Consider the following 20,766-nt stretch of genomic DNA (forward strand, 5'->3'; position numbering starts at 1 on the left):
TTTGTCTCCGCGTGATCTTCTCCAGTTATGTTTTTCGCATATATGCGACATTGATGACTATGGGATATGTTTTGTACATGTATACTATAACAAGGATTTTCAAAAAGTAAGAGTCTGAGTTTTGTTGGGTGATATTGAAGATTCCTTTCAAATGCGATGGTGGTAACGTTTTAAAAACTTTTCTACACATATTTGCATCTAAAGTAAAGTCACGAGTTCAGGTGATTGAAAACCTGTAATTAGTGGAGCTTGAATTTAGTGTTTTCACCCTGCTGTTGCAGTTGAGTTGCCTAACAACAGAAATTGAGACCAGTGCTTTCACATTTCATATCAATACTGGATCTGCAGTGACTGTTAAAATGGGAAAATGAACGGAATTTAGTATAATTTAAACTCAAAAATACCCTTTGTCTCTAGTGTTTTAGTATATAATTCATGCAGTTATATTTTGTTATAAACACCCGGTTAAGTAAATTTAGTTATTACTAGAATCCAATAACATCCACATTTTTTTACCAAAAAAATTGACGGCAAGAATACTTGAAGATTGAAATGTTCTTTTGGAGAATAAGGTACCTTTTTTAATAAGGACAGGGGTCTTTTAACGGCCCCAGTTTTGGACAATCGATATCGTATTTTCATTAGTAATTATCATATTGTGCTTAAATGATGAAATCTTCACTTTGACAAAATGTTTCATTATAATTGTTGAGCATTTATTTGTAATGATACCTGTCTGCTCCAATTTAAATGTCTTTACGGTAAGATTACCGGTATGTAGTAAAGTTTTCATGTAAAAATATTTTTAATAGCAATTGCATAAAAATGAGGTAAGCAATATTTCTTCAACATGCATTTACTTCTATCATTTTATTAAAATTCTATTTTCTAAACCCAGGGCAATATGACCTTGATATACCCATTAACGACTCTTGGCCTTGACCTTTGGTCTTTTAACCTTTAAGAATATCAGACCATAGGATAGAGCAAAACATTCAAATGTATAATACACTTTCATCCCAAGAATATGCTATAAATTCATTAAAAACTGATAAGTTCAAAGCTTATTTATTTATCGGTAAATGTGAAACCATATTTTATTAAAAAATGTACTTTATAGATCAATCGAATTATAAACCATTGTGTCACATCGTCACTGCATATATTGGACCAGTCTTATTAAAACCACCCCCCCCCCTTCTCCTTACACTGACGAGACTGATATTTGGACGTGACACATTAGTTTTAATCAAGTCGGGATCGACATACTGATGAAATTCAAGATGGCAGCCTCCATGGATGACATGAAGAAATTGATGAAGAAAAGAGATGAAATTGAATCGGAAATCAAGGCTCTTCATGAAGTATTAGACTCGGTATGACAAAATTTTATAGTGGTTGTTTACAAGCGTGAAGTTTATGAACGTCATAAATGACATTTTTAACATTTTAAAGCAAAAAGGGATAGGAATGAACGAGCCCCTGATTGACAGTGAAGGTTATCCTCGAGCGGATATCGATGTGTACACGGTCAGACATGCCAGGCATAAAGTCATTTGTAAGTGTCGCTATAATGTGTTGTACGTATATTAGTGTTCAATAACATAACTGCTCTTTAGCTTCTCTGAATGAACAATGTGTACAACAACACTAGCTTCTCTGAAGCATTTGTAATATTTTCCATATCAAAAAACCTATGTAATATATTTGTATGAAATAACAGGTCTTCAAAATGATTACAAGGACATAATGAAGGAGATTGAGGAAGGTCTCTATAAGATACATGCAGAGGCGCGACAGAAGCAGGCAGAGTCTTCAACTGAAGAAACACCCTCCCCAACATCAGACGATGCTCTTAGCAGGCTCTCCCCTTTCCTGGTCATCGACAAAGTGGACGAAGGATCTCCAGCCCACACCTGTGTAAACAGAGCTTTAGTGTTTTTATAGACCCCTTTACGGTAACTGCGGTTCTGCTCTTTTACAGGGCAAAATGACATAGTATGGTGAAATATGACGTAACATCAATTGTTTCATTTACGTCATTTAATTATCAACCTACTTAAACTTCGCAAAAGTATATCAATTAGCCCTGCAATAGAGCAGTACCCAGTTATCGTGAAGGGGGTCTATAGATATTATTTAAGATGTTTAAATTTAACTATCGTCAGAAATGTCAGAAAGTGTATAGTGTTATATACAGGGTTAATTTTGCCCTGTTGACCAAGTAATGGTATTAAAGTAAGAGATTTTTTCTTGTTTCTAGTATGTTCCATATTCCCTATATGGTACTTTTACTAGAAGTATTTGTAACTTGCAGTTTTCAATTACCCTCAATTTAAATTCCCTCTACATGCTCAATGGCACTAAGCATGGTTTGGGGATTGATTGAAAATACAACAGGGGCAAAAAATTTTACCATTACATGTGTTTGTATTACACATGCAGTATCCGACATAGCATACTAATGACATTAAATCTATTTAACAGGGACTTTGTGTGCAAGACAAGATACTGAAGTTTGGGTCTGTAATGTCACACAATTTTCAGAACCTACAGAATATTGCAGCTGTGGTGCAGCATAGTAAAGATGTAAGTATTTTTCACGTCAATTACTTGAATTCTTTGTATTAGCAATGCAGTAAGAATTTTAGGATGATAAATAATTTGTAGAGCCAGCATTAGATTATTACACGCTGCTGCTGTTGAGTCACATCATTATACTGTGTGCTTTATATTTAATCAATAGTGACTTTGTCACCCAAACATATCAGTAATCTTCATATCGTTAAATCATATTTTAAAGTGCAATTGGTAAGATTTCTTCTGCAAAGTGTATCTAACATTTATAGGCAGGGTTTTACATCATTTAACCAACAGAGCAAAGACGCTAAGAGATCACTGATTAATGACATTATATTGAAATAACAGACAAAACCAAATGTTGGCTAAACTTAAACAAGAGGCCCATGGGCCACATCGCTCACCTGAGGAACAATAGGTATGATCAAATCAGCTTAATGGAGTTATAATACAAACAATCTGGACAATGTACAATAATACATGTAGATCCTGTATAAATAAAATCCATTTCCCCCCCCCCCCCCCCAGGATAGTCTTATGTTTATAATCATTAGTCCCTTTTCTAACAGGATGATTTTATAGTCATATCACATGTTGAGTATTGCAGTTCTCAAAAAGATCCTTAACATTTGTTTATATATGGGATATAAAGCTACATCAAACTCTGAACCTTCTTGTGAGGCCGAAGAATTGTCCTGGAGCCAAAGTCTTAACAATTATAAAGAATCATCTGGCTGATTAGTTTCTGAGAAGAAGATTTTTAAAGAGTTACTCTATATATTCCTATGTAAAACTTTAACACCCCCACAATGTGGCCCCACCCTACCCCTGGGGGTCATGATTTTCACAACTTGGAATCTACACTACCTGAGGATGCTTCCACACAAGTTTCAGCTTTCCTGGCTGATTAGTTTCTGAGAAGAAGATTTTTAAAAAATTTACTCTATATATTCCTATGTAAAACTTCGATCCCCATTGTGGCCCCACCCTACCCCTGGTGGTCATGAATTTCACAACTTGGAATCTACACTACCTGAGGATGCTTCCACACAAGTTTCAGCTTTCCTGGCTTTATGGTTCTTGAGAAGATTTTTGAAAATTTCTCGAAATTTTTCATTAATTTCTAATTATCTACCCTTGAAAAGGGTGTGAACCTTAATTTTCACAACTTTGAATCCCCTTTGCCTAAGGATGATTCATGCCAAGTTTGGTTGAAATTGGCCAAGTAGTTCTTGAGAAGATGTTGAAAATGTGAAAAGTTTACGGACAGACCGACAGACGGACGACAGACAAAATGTGATCAGAATACCTCACTTGAGCTTTCAGCTCAGGTGAGGTAAAAAAAAAAAGATTGGGGCGGTGCAGAATTTTTTTTTCGCTGTGGATGGTAAAAGTTTTACTGTTGCACTAAAATGTTGTATTTGGCACCCATGCTCAGTAAAAAGAGACATTGAAAACCCTGCTAAGAGCTATCTAATAACAATTCCTTAGTTTTCTATCTTCTTAAAGATACAGTCCCTGAAACGCTCTACTTTCTCACTTAAACGGTGAGTGCACGCTGAATGGAATTTGTTGAGTGCTTATGAATGGTGAACGGTGAGCGAACGCAGAGCACAGTTGTGAGCGCAAAGTGACAGGTGAACAATTCTGAAAACCTCAGGAGTTATTCTTACATTGTTGTATTATGTCTGTAATCAGGAAAAAATAACAAATACTGGTAAACTACCTGTATGTTTTGTTATCAGCCTAAATATGATATTATCTGACTGAACGATTAGTGAACACTGAATGAACAGTGAATGCTTTGTGAACGGAAAGACAAGCACAAGTGAATGCACGGAAAAATGGGAAAGCAGATCGTTTCATGGACTGTACATATATATATCAATGTACCATCTAAATTTGATATTTGGTTTGCCGGTAAATGAAATGTTTATCCAAAGTATTTTCAATTTTGATATCATGGCATGAAAGACAACTCTTGCTTATTGTAGAAACCTTTGTCAGTGCGAATTCTTCGGAATGAAAAAGAATTTAACGTAACTCTAACACCCAAAGCTTGGAGTGGGCGTGGTCTTCTCGGGTGAGTTCTTTCATATTTACATATAAACCAATTCATACATACATATGATTAATCATAATTCATCTGCTGTTTGGTGTATTAATCAAGCAACTGAATTGTAAAATTTTCTTTTTGTAATAGGTGCAGTTTTCTTCCGATCAAAAAGACGTGAATTTCTTTACATATATGTACATCCTTTTTGTAAATCTGGTCTCCATGTTACATAAAAGTTACAATTGTCAATAAATCATATTCAAACTTCTACCTGTTCTTGTGTTATAAAATTTGCGGGAAAATTCTAAGATTTATTTCTGATCAGTGTATTTAAAGCTGTCAAAATTAAGTTAGTTTTTCCTTCTCCCTAAAGATATAAAATTGTATTAAATTCTTTTACTGTTTGTTATTGTAAGAAAGGTTTTTAAAAAAAATAAAAAGCTGCAATTTCAAAAAGTTCACTAGGATATAAAACTTGTTTATATTCCAACCAACTTCATATCCAGTAAACTTTTTGAAATTGCCATTTATTACTTATATTTAAGTTTGAGAAGTTAAATCTTTCAGAACTATATACATAACTATGTTTTTATGTTTATAAGGAGGTAACCGTCAGTCCATAAGTTTGCGCAGTGATCATTGTGGCTTCAAAAATATAAAAGATAATTGTTCCTCCATTCATCATATTGTGTTATACATTTTCAAAGAAAATGCAAAAATACATTTCTTTAAATTGCTATATTGAAAGAGTGGTCTGTGTTATATCCTAATGCACATTTGGCATAAATAACAATACAGTTGGACTTGGCTATCTAGAACATAAGATCTGGGATACCATGGACATATATGTATATGTCCAAGTGATCCTCTCCTTTAAATACTTCTTTAACTTAAATAACTTGGATCCTCAAATATCTTGAAGATTTCTCTCTGTAAAAATTAATGAGGTTTGACTGTATGTAAAATCTGTGGAATCCTCAATATTGTACACCTATTCTTTCTTTAAAAAATTAGAATTAACCATCTCTATTGACAATTAAGAATACACTACATATCAATTTACAAATGTTATCAACCAACACAAAAAAACAACCCAACCAATTCTTTTAAAAATTTATTTTTCAATAATATATATGTCGTACAAGAACAAAACAAAATATAACATAGAAGATGTGTTTTTATGTGTATATAAAAGCATAACGAATAAGCTTGAACTATTTGTATATAAGGAGAAACATTGCAGACTTCCAAAATTATAGATGGTGCCAAAAACAGTGAAGAACATAAAAAATGATAAATCATTGCACACATAAACAAGACGTGTTCTCAGAAAAATATCCAAGTTTAACATGATATTAGGCTTTAAATTGCCTCCCACTACAACTCATGAAAACATTATTTTAGTATTGTAAAAAAAAAAGACAAGATATAAACACCAAGATATTTGGTCTATAAACTAAAAAAAAATAATTAATGACTTTGAATGATAAATGCAGAATTAACAAAAAATTAAATTAGCTGGAACAAGATTTTATAATAAAGCTAAGTCATACTACTTAGTCATTTCTGTAAATGCCTAGTACATAAAAAACAATTTGGGTTTTTTTAACAGAAAATACCGCCAAGTACGTTTCTTAAATGTTAAATTAATAAATTATTAAAATATTTTATATTACTTTATATATTATTTATTTAATTATAAAATACTTATGTATATGTAATACATTTAGAAATTGTTCAACATTCATATTTTTTGCTTGATAGGTATCTTCTGGTTTCAAAATAACGGTTTGCTGGGTTTTGGCATTGGTTTATAAATTGATATAAATCTGGAATACCAAACATAGTGGGATAAATTCCATCAGTATGATATGCAAAACTTTGCCATGATTACCAGTATGAATTTAAAACCAAATGAGGTTATGTATCTGTGTGAGTTATGTTTTGCCTTTGTGATGTACGTAAAACTCATCTTAAAAATTGAACAGATTATTGGTTAACTCTGTACTCTATGTATTTTTATAACATTATAGCAGATTTAAATATGAGCTGATGTTATTCTTTTCTTTGCAAAGCACTTTTAAACATTATCATGCTATTGATCTATATTTCTATTGATATGACAATATTTTAAGATTGGCTGATCAGTTAAATAATGTTCAAGTGAAGGTGATTTAACATGTACAATTTATCTTCTAATTTGCTTTTAATTTTCTTGAAATAAATAAGAATAATTACATAACCATATAGATGTGGAAAATATATCTTGGTGGTGAAATTAATAAAAAGAACTTGTATTCTAAAGAATTAATGTTTTTGCTTATGTAAAAATATAAGTAAATTGTTTGTATGAAAATATATTTTTTAGTTCAATACCTTCCATATAGAATAATACAAAGAAAAGCACCACAGAAATTTCAACATACAATTCCTCAGTCAACTTCACAATGTGAAAACTATGATAAATTAGGGACAATATCTTGAACAGTCCAAATGAAATGTTTACATGTACATAATCTAGTTTACTCTTGAAAACCCCTACATATTCACTTGTAGGTGTTAAATATTTTTCCCCCCAAATTCCTCAAAATGTTTAATAGCCCAGCTAGTATATTATGAGATGATAAAAGTGAGATAACCCTGACTTTTGATAACAATATCAGGTGTCAAAAATATCTTCAAAGTTTGAACACAGATGATATAAATAAACATTAGTAGAAAAAGTAGAAAAAAGTCAAACATACCCACATAATATAATAAGAGAAAACTACAAATATCAGCTGTTATTGATTAGTCAAAATGAGTTGTGAAAACATTGGTGTAATTTTAAAAAATGACCAGAATTGCATGACCATGAGTTTAACTATTGGAAAATGCAGAATTTGAGTTTCATACCTTGAATAACAAACTGGTATCTTTACAATTATATAGAACAAACAAAACAATGGCAGTAAAACAGAGATGTCATTGTGAGATTGCAGGGTGCATCAATGAAACACTGAGTGGCTATTTGACTACATATTATGCAAATTAACAATATTACTTGTAGCTTTGAGGATTGAACTCTAAGTGGTGACCACATCAAAAATATTTTTCTACCACTCTATACCTCTATAATCAGTAAATTTCTAGAATGGTAATCTGAAAACTCAAACTGTTTTCTTCTTTAAATTAAAAAAATATCATGCAATTACAAGACATATATCACAGTTTTTTTTATAGCACTGCAGCATGATTTGGTCTTTAATCTACAATTACCAGTTCATTTTAAGTAAAACAGTGGTCAGACATGGAATGAATGCACCAGTACAATGCCTTCCGCTACTAGGCTTAATCATTTTCCTGTGGACATGGTGAAGCTGATACCAGCGCATATACTACAGTAACCGATGAAATGTTTATGATGTTGTCCACCAGAATATTAGGAATTACATAAGTATCAACCGGTGTTACACTTTCAATGGAATGTCCCTCCAAATTTGTTTCAAATTTGATGAACTTGTAATTACCGTAAAACAAAATGTCCAAAACATATAGGTACATACAAACAGTCACACACAATTATGTTGTAGATACATGTAAAAATTCAATATAGCACTAGTTTGAAGTATATGTACATACAGCTCATTTGAACTATAATCTTACATTGTATTCTTATTACCGGTATGATTACAAAAACGTAATGAAATATAAAAAATACAATATGTATTCAATATTGGTCCGTATTAGAGTTTAAATATCATAATTATCCTCTAAAAAAATTCCAGATTGACCAATTAAAACAAAGACAGTGTTTCTTTGTAATACAACCAGTCAACCTGCAAACAGAAGGGCTGGTAGGTATGTGAAACATTTTATATTAACATTATTAACAAGTCAATTTATACATGTGCTTTGTTTTCAAACTCCCATAAAACATCTATTACAAATTCCAAAATCATTACTTTCTTTAAATATGATCATCAAAATTAAGATTCTGCTTATGGTATATAATTTTGCTTCAGTTTGAGAACTAGAAACACCCTGTCTGTTTTGAACTCTGGTAAAAAAAAAAAACCCACCTACATACATGTAATTCACTTATATTAATCTAACAAGATAATTATTAAATATTTATCTACTTAAATTTTTTGAAAATCAATTTTAATTTGACGGAGAAGAAGGCAATGATGAGGCTATTGACGGCCATGACGGACAGAATCACGCCTATGGTACTCCAGGCGGAGCTGTACTCCCAGCCGCTCTCTGACAGCTCGGCTCGACGGGCCTTCATGTCATACAGAATGGCCTGCATTTGGTCCATGGTTCCTAGAATAGAACACACGTGAAACAGTTGGTGGCTGTGGCCTATGATATCGAATCGGCCAGGGTTAAGTCGCTCCGGAAGATGGCTTGCGTACAGAAATGCAGCAAGGAGAGCAAACACAAACTGTCGCGCATGAATGAACTGTGACTGAAGCAGGCACTCGTGTGGATTACAGAGAAAGAGACGGTACAAGATGGGAATACTGTCATAGCAGTAGGGCCAAGCAAAGGCACCTAGGCGCATGACTTTTCTCAAGGTGCTGGGAGGCATGAAGCGGGTTTGGCAGGAGGCGATGGTACATATCACACTGTTAATTAAGGCCATGTCAGTGTAATGGTGTCCAAACCAAGTGTTCCTCAGATCCGAAGGGAAGCAATATGCTCTGTAGGCTATGGCAACTCCAAGACTGAAAATACTCAGAGCACCGTAATCCATGAAAAAACAGATATGTCTGGCCAAGTCTGACATTGTGTTGAAGGTGTGGGCTGTAGCGCTGGCCAAGGGAAAGATGATACACACAAACATGTATGCGAGCAGTGGCCAGGTGTAGCTATCATGCTTGAAATCCAGCGTATCCGAGAGGTCACGCAAGATCCAAAGGAAATACCAGGACGGCAGGAAATGAGTCCAGAAGTTGAGGGTTTCATTGGTGGCATCAAACACACTGAGGATGCACTGAAAAGGGGTGCTCTTAGGGTGGCGGTAGCCGCTAATGATGAAATGCTCATGGAAATGTTCTGGAACCTGGTGGACCTTGTAGGTGGGACCGGAAAGTCCGACCGGAGCCATCCTGGTCAGCTTCTCCCTGGAAAAAGAACACCACTTCTATATATATTGGTAAATCATAATTCTGTAGTAATAACGAAGAATTCTTATACTGTCTACCAATACAAGCAAATGTATACTAATGCTGAAAAAGAAACAAAGTTTATAGATATACATGTATTGATAAGATAAATTTCATTTAAGTTCTTACAATAATGAATGCTGGATAATGGCTACATTTAATCAATCACAACTCTCTGTTATCCACACAACCATTCTAATGCTTCATTAATTGATTTTACGTACATCAATGAAAAGTGAAGTAAATAATATGTTCATCAAATCCTTGAAGCATAAACAGTCTCTCAATGTTAGTTCTCTAAAGCTTTGGCATCACATCAAAATATGAAATCAATAGGTACATATAACTCTCTCTGTAGTTGTCTCTAGTCAGTCTGGGCTAGATCTCGCTGATTAAACGTAAAACATTAGATGATTAAATCACGCTGTTTCATTAGGGTATCTGTGTATCCATGTTAAAAGAATGGAAGCAGAAGAATCGAGAAGCAAATTCCACGGAGAGTGAAACCAGTGTTTTTTCAAACTGAGATGAGCAAATGTTAGAGTTAGAGAGAGAAAACAAGTTATTGAATCAATAGATAACAAGATCAGGGCCAGGTCCTGAACTGTTTGAAAATGTTTGTCAATATTTCAGGTGCAGTGATACATGTAGTTAAATGATTCATGTCTATAAGTTATCTAATAGATCTACAATCCATACAAAATGATCAAATTCCTCATTTTAGTATCTCTTACACATACGTAACAGCTTAACTTTGAGGATTTATGCCCAATTAATGTTTGCCATTCAATGTAGCACATCTGTTTTTCATTTTAAATAGATAATTTATTGTCATGTGATGATATACAAAGATGTAAATTAAAACTAATTACAGAATAAATCAAGTTTTTGCAGTTATAGCTCTTGTTAAGAAATACTTAACTGAGTAAAAATTGACAACTGTTATCTGTAAATTAATTCTACAGCATATTTCAAAGCACATTTCACAATTTTTTATCTAAGATGATTAATTGAAGCATTTTTAAATAACATCCGGCTGTATAGACGATGCCCCCTCCTGTGTCGGGCAGAATTTATCTTCCTTGTCTAGTATCACATGATTTAATTTCCTCTGAGTAATTAAAATAATGAATAAATAGAATATTTTATGAAACTGACACATTTACTTCTAAAACAAATCCATATCCTTTCACCAGGTAGGTTTATCAGACATATACGTCTCTATAAAAGAAAGAATACCTGCAAACACTATCAATCAAATTCCAGATTTCACGCTTCAACTTCCACAAACATTCTGAATTTTTGTCAACAGTTTCACTTGAGAGATCAACAGGCATTCCAGTGCAACTCATACAAATGATATAACACCAGTAAATACTTACATAAGTCGTGTGTATGGCAGGGTTACTGAGGAAACAACTCAGAAAGGAGTTCTGATTTGTTGATCATGTAGTATCCTGTCATCTTAACATCTAACCCACTTCTCTCATTGGTGATACGAGTCTAACAGTTTACACTCGGCAGATAATAACTGTTTTACTTGAAAACATTAAAAAAAAGCCTGGGGTACCTTCAGCCAGCGCTTTGCTTTGGTCATGAGTGTGACAAATTAGCAAAGAATGTTAACACACGACAAGTGTCATTTTAAAATGCAGCTTTAAAGTTGACTCATTACAGGACAGCAGAAGAATACTCATACATATTTAAGTGGTAATAAGCAATCTATTTGACTCTAGGTCCTATAAGTGTTGATTTTAATATTATTTATATCATTCTTACCCCATTCTTTCCAGCAATCAAAACAATCCAGCAAAATTAGGAATTAACAGATTCATGCTTCCCTGAATGTCAAATCAAGAAAAAAAATGCAAGCCAAGTGATTTTATTGGAATCTAATGGAGCATTCAAGTGAGGGTTGCCATAATATAGTGTCACCACAATACAGCCGAAAACACAGCTTATTACCTGGCACATGTAAATCCCTATAGGTATATATACTCAACTGTATACCTGAATACAGAAAGTTGTCACAGCTGACATCACAATTTAAATATACACAAAAAAATTTCAAACAAATTACGAAGAAGAGCTCTTACATCAGTGTATGCTCTTGAAATCACATGTTATGGTACAATTACATAGAAAGTGGAGAAACCATACAAAAGGTTGCCAGTTCCTGGGTGAAATTTAAATTCTCTCATGGATCTAGGTCAGTAATCCTACCCCGCCTTTATGAAGATGACAATTAACATTACAGACTTTCTATTGACAGAAAACGCACCTGATCAATTCTCAAACAATACAGCGCTGGACAAATATTTAGATATCTCCAGTGACGATTCAATCAGACCGCCTTGACTGCTGTGCAATCAATGAGATGATGTCATTAATGTATGGTCTAGTTCCCACTGTCATGTACTAATCACTTCAATAATAATAATATTATATGTCAAGATTTACTTTGCCGACGATCTATACCCTTTGACAATTAATTCAGAATAAGACTCCCTCATTCTTCTAAAACAATATTAACTAAAATAGTGACACTACTGCTGACTGAGGTTATTCTTTGTGAACTCTAATGCTTCAGATGAGCAACACCCTTTCATTAGAGTATGGCTGACTTTGTGTTAAGTTTTAATTCAAAGTTTGGGATATCTTATATCTACCACTATGGCAGAAGAATGGCTAAAGCTGCGCTTGACTGCAGCTCTATACAGAAAATTTAGGTAGACCGGCCAATCAACCTGAGCAACAGCTCTTAACCTAAAATAAAACTTAATAAAATATAATGGGTAATTCTATGCCACTTCTTCAATAAATTATACAAAAAGAAACAGATTTTTTTGGTAATTGTTCTTTAAAAATAGGCGGGTGTGGAGGTTAGGGCCAATTTTCCTATTCATCTGTTGCAAGACATCAGTATATCGAGGAGTCTATTTTTTTCTTTTAATGAAATCTTAATATTATGCACATTAAGATATTCAGTTTGTGGAAACTTGAGCTGTTGTTATTTGAACATCAGAGATGGCATCGATCAGCTAGTTCTGGAACCGGAAATATGAAATCTTGGCATATCTCACTATTTCATGCTCTGTGCAATGAAACAATGTCCACATAATACGAGCCATTACCTCCATAATTTACATCTGAAGCAAGTATACAGCAATAAAACTAAAGAGTGCTAATAGCTAGGACTGCTGTGTTGGATAACAAGTCAGAGTCGTGTGTGTTATAATGACAAGTTCTATGTCTCCACCCACACGAACCAGTAACACGTGTAAACTCTATCACTACTTGGTCTCCTCACAACCTTGTCAGAAAAAAAGATACCAATCTTCTGTACCCTTGTTAACATCAACACCGTCATCAATGTTCTAAGGAGACCTGGCACTCCTACTTTGGATGTGAAACAGCACTAGATTTTTGGTGATCATAGAATTTATTTGCAGGTACTGCAAATTTTGAAACCACCTCAAATACTGACAAAAAAATTTTGTGATTAAAAATATCCTCTCCTTGAAAAATAAACATATAGGTATATATAATTTAATATGTATGTACAATGTAGATACATGCATTTATTGCTGTATTTTTGTGCTATATTAAAAATGTCTTTGGATGACCTAAACAAGGACATTCATTATAAGACAAACATGGAGCAGTGGACGGAGTGGTCTTTTACTGTGGTTTCATTAATATTCAAGGGTATCAATTTTCGTGGATAAAGTGAAAATTACAGTTTCAAGGATATGTAAATTCGTGGCCAACGACCCCATCAATACAAAATGTTAATAGAAATTGCATTTCAATGAACATCTAATTTCGTGGATCAACTTAAAAACGAAATCCACGAAAATTGGTATTCAACGAATATTGATGAAACCACAGTATATTATATCAACATCTACTGTTAATTCCTACATTACTCATAGTATATAGATCATTCATTGAAAAGACGGCGTTGAATAGATTAAACTTTCAACCTGACTGAGTTTGACTAAATTTAGACTCGACATTCTGTAGGGTGCTATGAGATGTCACTGTGCAATTGAGTAAGTGCACCTGGATCTTCAGTACAAATTTGATTACCGGTAATTGTAGATCTAACTTCTGGATTCTTAAGAACCATACCCCTAGTCTCCTAATCTCAAACTTGTGATCTAAATTGACTGTGTTGGAAGGTAACATCCATTGATTTCAAATACTTCTAGGCTTACATAGGCATTGCCTGCTGCCTAATCCATTTATGTAAAATGTAAATGTATATTTGCATAATAAAAAATGTTCAAATAAAAAAAAACAAAACTTCTAGAATACAAAATAACACAGGTACCCTGTGTAGACAGTAAATGTGGGGTGGTCAGTGGTTCACACAGTACCCCAATCGGTGACCATGGTGACAGCCATACATATCTGTGGCATATATTAAGTTTATCGATAATTTAAACGAGACAGACAGGGCAAAAACAAGTTTATCTTTATTTTTAATAATGCAGCAAAATCTATCTAAAAATCCAGAGCACCCCCCCCCAAACTCCACAATCATGCAGGGCTTTGTCATCTATAGGCTGTCCTAAGTTATTGCTTCCGTCACTTTTTGATGATTTTTAATAAATATACACATACCTGTCAGGCTGTGATGGAAGTACAGTTGAAATCAATGAAATGGAAAATATCCAAGATATCTTCATTGACAAATTATCCCTTTTCACTCATAAAATTTCGCAGGAATGAAAACAAATTTCTTACGGAGTTTTGTAATGAGAAATGTTTACACCTTTTCTCCATTCAGAAGTACTCGGGACACCTCGTGCAATTTTTCAACGTTATCGTCCAAGCTTATTAATGGCTGATGCAATGCAAAATATCCGTAGACTTTTTATTTTGGGATGTCTTTTGAAACCTGAAGCGGTAGAGGGGGCATTTCAAAACAGATAATCTGGACAAATTTCATATTATTCAATATTGGATGAACGTAGTTTGAGCACAAAGGTATTTATCATTATTGAAATATCAAGCGAAAAGTGGTGGAAACAAAAACTCGGGACATAGTATAATAGGAGTGACCATGTTCTGTTTTCTAGTTATTTGATGTATGCGAAAATGAGCCAAGAAAATTATGGAAATTAAAGTGTGACTGTGTCACTACCTCAGTTTGCAACACACCGAAGAAGAAGCCAATTAATCACAATAATAGTATTAATATATCTCCCCAAAACAGGAGCACAAAACTGTCAAGAGTCAATTATTCATTAAAACAACATGTGTGATTATTTACTTGTTACTTGTAACACCTACAGTAATTATAACAGTTTATTTTATGCTTTGAATTATAAACCTGTAAAACACAAAACTTGGGGTTCAAAAAGATGGACCAACATTTGTACTTTAGCAGCTATTGCAGTCTTTGGGAATAGGTGATGGTGAATTTAAGATTCATAAACTGACAGTGAAATAGCAAAGTATGCTAAATTGTGTTTTGATGCTTATTGTTCCTAGACATACGTTTTACATTGAACAAATTAAAGAAATTAAGATTAAAAATTTGTATTTCCCAGTTTAGTGAAAATCAGTAGTAGTAACTACGACGGGAAATACCGGTATTTACCACCGGTAATTCCCAGCACTGGTATTTCCTGGCCAACCCTGTGACCATCATAATAACATAAGGTTTCTAAAACTGCGAACACATAAAACTGGCATAACTTTAGCTGCAGTTCCTATTATCAAAAAATTGAGACAGATCAATCTGTACATTCATCAGTAATGACAGTTCGTTGCAAAATTTGGGTGTGGCTGAAGAATCAACTTTGGATCGAGATACGAGATTTTCAAGAGTTTCTCACCATCCTTCCAATAATAACTAAATAAAAATGTTAAATTCACACACAAAATTCCTAATATATATAAGCATCCAAATGGATAAACTTCCTGCATATTTAATGTTTAAACGACGTGTTGACCGCACATGCAAATTAAGCCGTCAAAATAACACGCAATAACAGATCAGTACAAGTGCAAGCGACCACCTACCTATCCATCGGATTTTCCTTAGGGTTTGACATTATAAACATTCGCTAAATAAAGTCCATCGTGAGGTCAAGTTGATGATTTTACACGCCAAACTCTCAGCGTGTATCTGCACCAATGAGTATGTCTAAATACCGAAATCTGGCAACTAAACGTCAGGAGAGCTAATATCCGAAAAAGATCCTAAATGACATATCGTTTTATCATGTTCATCCTTGCATTATTTACACCCCCTGTTAAATCTTATCTTAATTTCTTTCTTTATGAGATTATTTACAGTTTTCAAAATGCAGTTTTATTATTTTACAAGACAGGGATGGTTAGCATATCATGTATGATCAATATAAAATTTTCAGATGTAAAATAATTTCTAAAGAGACAGTTTTTAAACTTTTCAGTTTGAATTTATAAAAATATATATATATATATATATATATATATATATATATATATATATATATATATATATATATATATATATATATATATATATATATATATATATATATATCTCAAGAAATTGAATATGGGTTTTAGTTTAGTTTAAACAATATTTATTGATATTTCACAATAGCAGGTATATGTATTTGGCATAAAGTACATTAATAAGATTGGGAAACAAGCCACGCAAAAGGCTTAAATACAAATCCGTCTCTTAGATAAGAAAAAATATGAAAAGTGCAAATTACATGTATGTATGATTGAATAATGAACCAGAAAACTTATATACTATAAGAAAAACATTACAATCATGTTCAGAACAATTTGAAGTAAAACTCCAAAGGAAATACATGTATGTAATACATCCCTGTATAAATATATCCAAGCATCTTCCCAAGTCAAGGGTTTCTGACCCGCATAGCTTCTTACAAACTTTGTGAGAAGCTATGCGGATCAGAAACCCTTGACTTGGGAAGATGATATCCTAGATGCTTTTATACGTATTAAGAGAATATAATTAAGTAGAAAAAGTGTCGAGGTTACACTAGGTACCCTGAAATCATTTAATGTCGATGATAAATTTTTGAACCATATAAAAAATGTATTTGTTATCATTATCGCTAAGATTGGGAGACTCATTGGTTCTTGAAAACCCTGAATTATTAATCTTCGGAGTTAGTATTGTGGTCCAGCCACGTTTCATTCAATGTTATGATATCAAACCCCCCGAATTCTGCTTGAATAATATCAATTTTATTACTATAACACTTTGAACATTGTCATTATTGGGTATTATACCGCTATGACCACTGATTTAATGTTACGTATGTCATATTTGGTATAATACCTCTAAATGAGGGTAACAAAGTTGTTAACTTTATATTTTTGTATACCAAACAGTATATTTTTAACAGTTTGAAAAAAAAGAAGATCCCTTACTTTCTTACAACACATTTATTTCAAATATACATGTATGAATATACATTCAAAGATATGTGTATGTCAAATAAATCATGCGAAAATTGAAAATTTGACAATGATTGGTCAAAGTGGAAAAATATTTTTGAACCTTACTTTTTGGGTAAACACCGAAACGTGTTTCTGATAATATATAAGTTGCAAGCATAGTGCTAGAAACAGTCACTTTGTTTCTTGGTTTCATTGTAATAATTATGAAAATAAAATTAATATAAAAAAAAATCCTGAAGTTTCCGCTGAAAAATCAATTTGCTTTATTTCAGCAGAGACATAAATTATGTCTCTGATTTCAGTGCTCATTATTTTAACCATGCATTCTACAGACATGCATATATACATGTTCATATATACAATCAAGCAACTACTGTTACAGTTTCCAAGTTATTATATCCAATCGGCATATATACATGTATTTATAAAAAAGATTACAAGTATCAAATTTGTTTTGTTTTTGTTTTTGGTTTGTTTTTTTTTTTTTTTTTACATTTTTTTAAAGCTGAAAAAATAAAGGTAACCATCTTTTAATGGTAAAATCATATTTTAAAAGGGTTTCTTTACTGATCAATTAAATAAAAAGTAAGTGAAACAGACCACCGTATCCAACCCGGATGTTTTTTGTTTGTACGCACACAATTTGTAGTTTAGTTAGATGATAATCGTTTCCTGTGTTATATAAACGAGAAAATCATTATGATATTGTGATTACTTATTTACTAGATGTCTGATATATTCATGTGTTTTGAATGCTAAATCTTATTAAAGATCTTAATTAAAGAAAAAAACGAAATGTCATCTTTGGAGCACGTGTCACGAGTAAGGCTATTGTATAAAGCCATTTTAAGGTACAGTATTTCAGCTCTTACGAAGTTGATGAAAACATCTTTAATTCTGTATGTTTAAAAAGACACTTTTCTACAGAATGAGGTTGTCACTCTTCCTTGCTTTAGAAGTAATTGCATTTGTACATTTGTAAATATTTTTGTTGTTTTGTACCTCATGTACTGTAACCATTGATATGGTTTGAGCGAAATAAACATTCAAGAAATTTTAAATATCTTGGAAACTGGAGTGTGTTAAATAATCACCAACTGTACCTGTAAGAAAATTACTGTACTTCAAATATTCAGATTGTTAGCGAATGGGGTCAACATAGTCAATATATAGTAAACAGAATGATAAAAAAAAACCTTTTGAAATGCATATGATAATGAAAAATTTCTCCTTAGTATTATATAGACTAACTGCTAACAAAGTTGTTTATCTATAAAACATCATATTCTTTTATCGAGTTTTTACAGACTGGGATGACTTAATGCAAAATTGTTGAGGCCTGCATCATTTCTTTGGTGTTTATTATTTGTAGATTGCATCGTAGTCTACCTTTGGAGATGAGGGCTTTAGGAGACCAATATGTAAAAGATGAATTCCGCCGCCACAAACAAGTCAACCCAGCAGAAGCACACATGTTTATGCAAGAATGGACTGTAAGTATCCATGATTGTTTCCCCTTTTCAATATATGTGTTAGATTAAAAAAATTTATTGAATGAATGTGTATATATATATATATGTTTAAAATATACAATATTATCTGCTTATTAATGCAGATAAACAGACTACAACAGTAAATTTTATCTGAAGTTCATCCTCAATGTAGATTTTATGTGTACATGGTGTACATTTGCTAAAATTGTAAAAAAAAAAATAAAATCAAAAATCAGGTTATTTGGTCAGTAGTTCAATCCTTCTGAGTGAGGAAGTTACAAAAAAAAATGTCTTTTTAGAGTATTTGCATATTGTATGATTTTAAATCTTCTTTTTTTTCAGAAGTATTATTTAACACTAGGAAAACAAGTTACAAAACCAAACAAAGAACAGCATGTAGGATCACATTTAAGTGGGGAATTTGTGGACTATTTTAATGATGACCAGGCTGAACAATTGCTTGAATTACATAAAGCTATTAAGAATCCCACTGAAGGGAATGGAGGTTCACAAAGCTAGCACAGAAACAGTGTGTGGAAGAATGTGTCTATTGACTGAATTGAAAAAAAAACCAACTTTGCATGTGTGAAATATGTCTTGTGTCATGTATCAAAACATGAATTGGCAGTGATTGAAAACAACAGACATATCCACAGTGTTTAACAGAATACACTACATTCAAGTTCTTACAAGGCTCTGGTCATTTCTCTACACAGGCCAAAGTGTGACAAACGTTGTTATGAATGGATACAAGAATTAAGGAAGATGATGAAGAGTTTTTGAAACAGTTTTGAATAAATGAAAAAATTCATTATTTTATATTTTGTATGCTGATTAATTTCTTAGTGTATTCAGTAAAGATGAAGATATATGTGATTAATATACGAGGGTTGTCCAAAAAGTTTGTGGACATCTGTAATTTTATTCAAAATGAGAGATGCCATTTTCAGGAAATATTATATTTTAATATAGAGTATAATAATGTATATGTATAAAAATCAGAGCAACGTACATTCTTAAATTGGGAGTTATCATTTTATGTACATTGCATATTTTATAGGTTGCACAACCTAGTCTGATGTTGAGTTGTAGGAACGATTTTAGTGTAGCATTGTAGTTTTTGGTTAACCTGACTGATTTTTGCTGCATTCACTGTTTGATTAAAGGGTACAATCGCACGCTCCAACAGAAACTCGCTTGTGTCATTCGTAGATAAGTGATCTTAAACAAATTCGATGTTTTTTCTGTTTCTTCCACCATTTGTTTCATTTTGATCTTTTTTTTTCCAAATTTGACACAAAATTTGATGATGACTTGCTGCTCCATGCGGTCAGCCGACGTCGCTTTTCATGGCGTTTTTAAAGAGACGTTTTGCTGTAATATTTATTTCAAAAATCCTCTGCTCATTTAAAGACATCTTTAATTGACGTATGAAAATGACAGACACAATACTAACTTCTTCACAACAAGAGTTTGATATTTTTACATGTTTATATAAACTGTAAATATTCATATCTAAAACTTCAATTGCGCGTTTTTTCCGTGAACCTTAGATACATTTATTATTTTTGACTAATTTTAGGGGAAAACATTCAAAACCACTTTAGTTGGATTTGAAATTTTATGACAAACACATTGGTATACAGAGGCGGATCCAGCAATTTTGAAAAGGGGGGGTTCCAATTGATGAAAATCAATACATGCAAAATACATTATTTGTCAATAAACAAGGCCTTTTGAACGTTTTCCGTGCGTAAATTTAATGAACATTTATCTCATCAATATCTATTTCACATCTATTTTAATATCAGAGTGCACTGCATTATTGAGCGTTTTGGTTTAGGTAAGGAAGATTTGCATAATTTCCAGCCTTTAAAAAAAACCCCAAGTTTACAGCAATGAGAACGTGTGTCTATGCTATGCTTAATAGAAAGAAACAGTAAGAAACCAAAAATAATTCAGACTTATTACGACAAGCTATTATAAAAATGAATTTTTTGGTAAAAATTTTTTATGTCTTTGATGGTTAAATTCTAAACTA

General features: G+C 32.7%; 3 protein-coding genes across 7 annotated transcripts; 2 read left to right on the top strand and 1 right to left on the bottom strand.

Annotated features, from left to right (window-relative positions):
* Window positions 1-1,183: 1,183 nt before the first annotated feature.
* LOC128188632 (26S proteasome non-ATPase regulatory subunit 9-like) lies at window positions 1,184-4,906 on the top strand. Its single transcript, XM_052859802.1, has 6 exons — window positions 1,184-1,376; window positions 1,456-1,558; window positions 1,724-1,920; window positions 2,488-2,589; window positions 4,575-4,663; window positions 4,784-4,906. The coding sequence occupies exons 1-6, from the start codon at window positions 1,272-1,274 to the stop codon at window positions 4,812-4,814; spliced, it is 627 nt and encodes a 208-aa protein (XP_052715762.1). The 5' UTR covers window positions 1,184-1,271; the 3' UTR covers window positions 4,815-4,906.
* An 831-nt stretch (window positions 4,907-5,737) lies between these two features.
* On the bottom strand, window positions 5,738-15,962 carry LOC128183608 (membrane progestin receptor gamma-B-like). Of its 5 annotated transcripts, none has more exons than XM_052852715.1 (2): window positions 15,826-15,962; window positions 5,738-9,747 (listed from the first exon to the last, which is right to left on the bottom strand). In XM_052852715.1, exons 1-2 carry the CDS (start codon window positions 15,864-15,866, stop codon window positions 8,754-8,756), a joined length of 1,035 nt encoding a protein of 344 aa, XP_052708675.1. In that variant the 5' UTR covers window positions 15,867-15,962; the 3' UTR covers window positions 5,738-8,753. The 5 variants fall into 5 exon arrangements, with proteins under 5 accessions (XP_052708675.1, XP_052708694.1, XP_052708684.1 ...); XM_052852734.1 differs by lacking the exon at window positions 15,826-15,962 and adding an exon at window positions 11,886-12,705; XM_052852724.1 differs by lacking the exon at window positions 15,826-15,962 and adding an exon at window positions 11,569-11,854.
* Window positions 15,963-17,883: 1,921 nt separating this feature from the next.
* On the top strand, window positions 17,884-19,539 carry LOC128161916 (succinate dehydrogenase assembly factor 3, mitochondrial-like). The gene is made up of 3 exons (XM_052825227.1): window positions 17,884-18,083; window positions 18,605-18,725; window positions 19,068-19,539. The coding sequence occupies exons 1-3, from the start codon at window positions 18,028-18,030 to the stop codon at window positions 19,242-19,244; spliced, it is 354 nt and encodes a 117-aa protein (XP_052681187.1). The 5' UTR covers window positions 17,884-18,027; the 3' UTR covers window positions 19,245-19,539.
* The last annotated feature ends 1,227 nt before the right edge of the window (window positions 19,540-20,766 follow it).

Source organism: Crassostrea angulata, chromosome 1 (genome assembly GCF_025612915.1).
Source record: "Crassostrea angulata isolate pt1a10 chromosome 1, ASM2561291v2, whole genome shotgun sequence".
Lineage (NCBI taxonomy): Eukaryota > Metazoa > Mollusca > Bivalvia > Ostreida > Ostreidae > Magallana > Magallana angulata.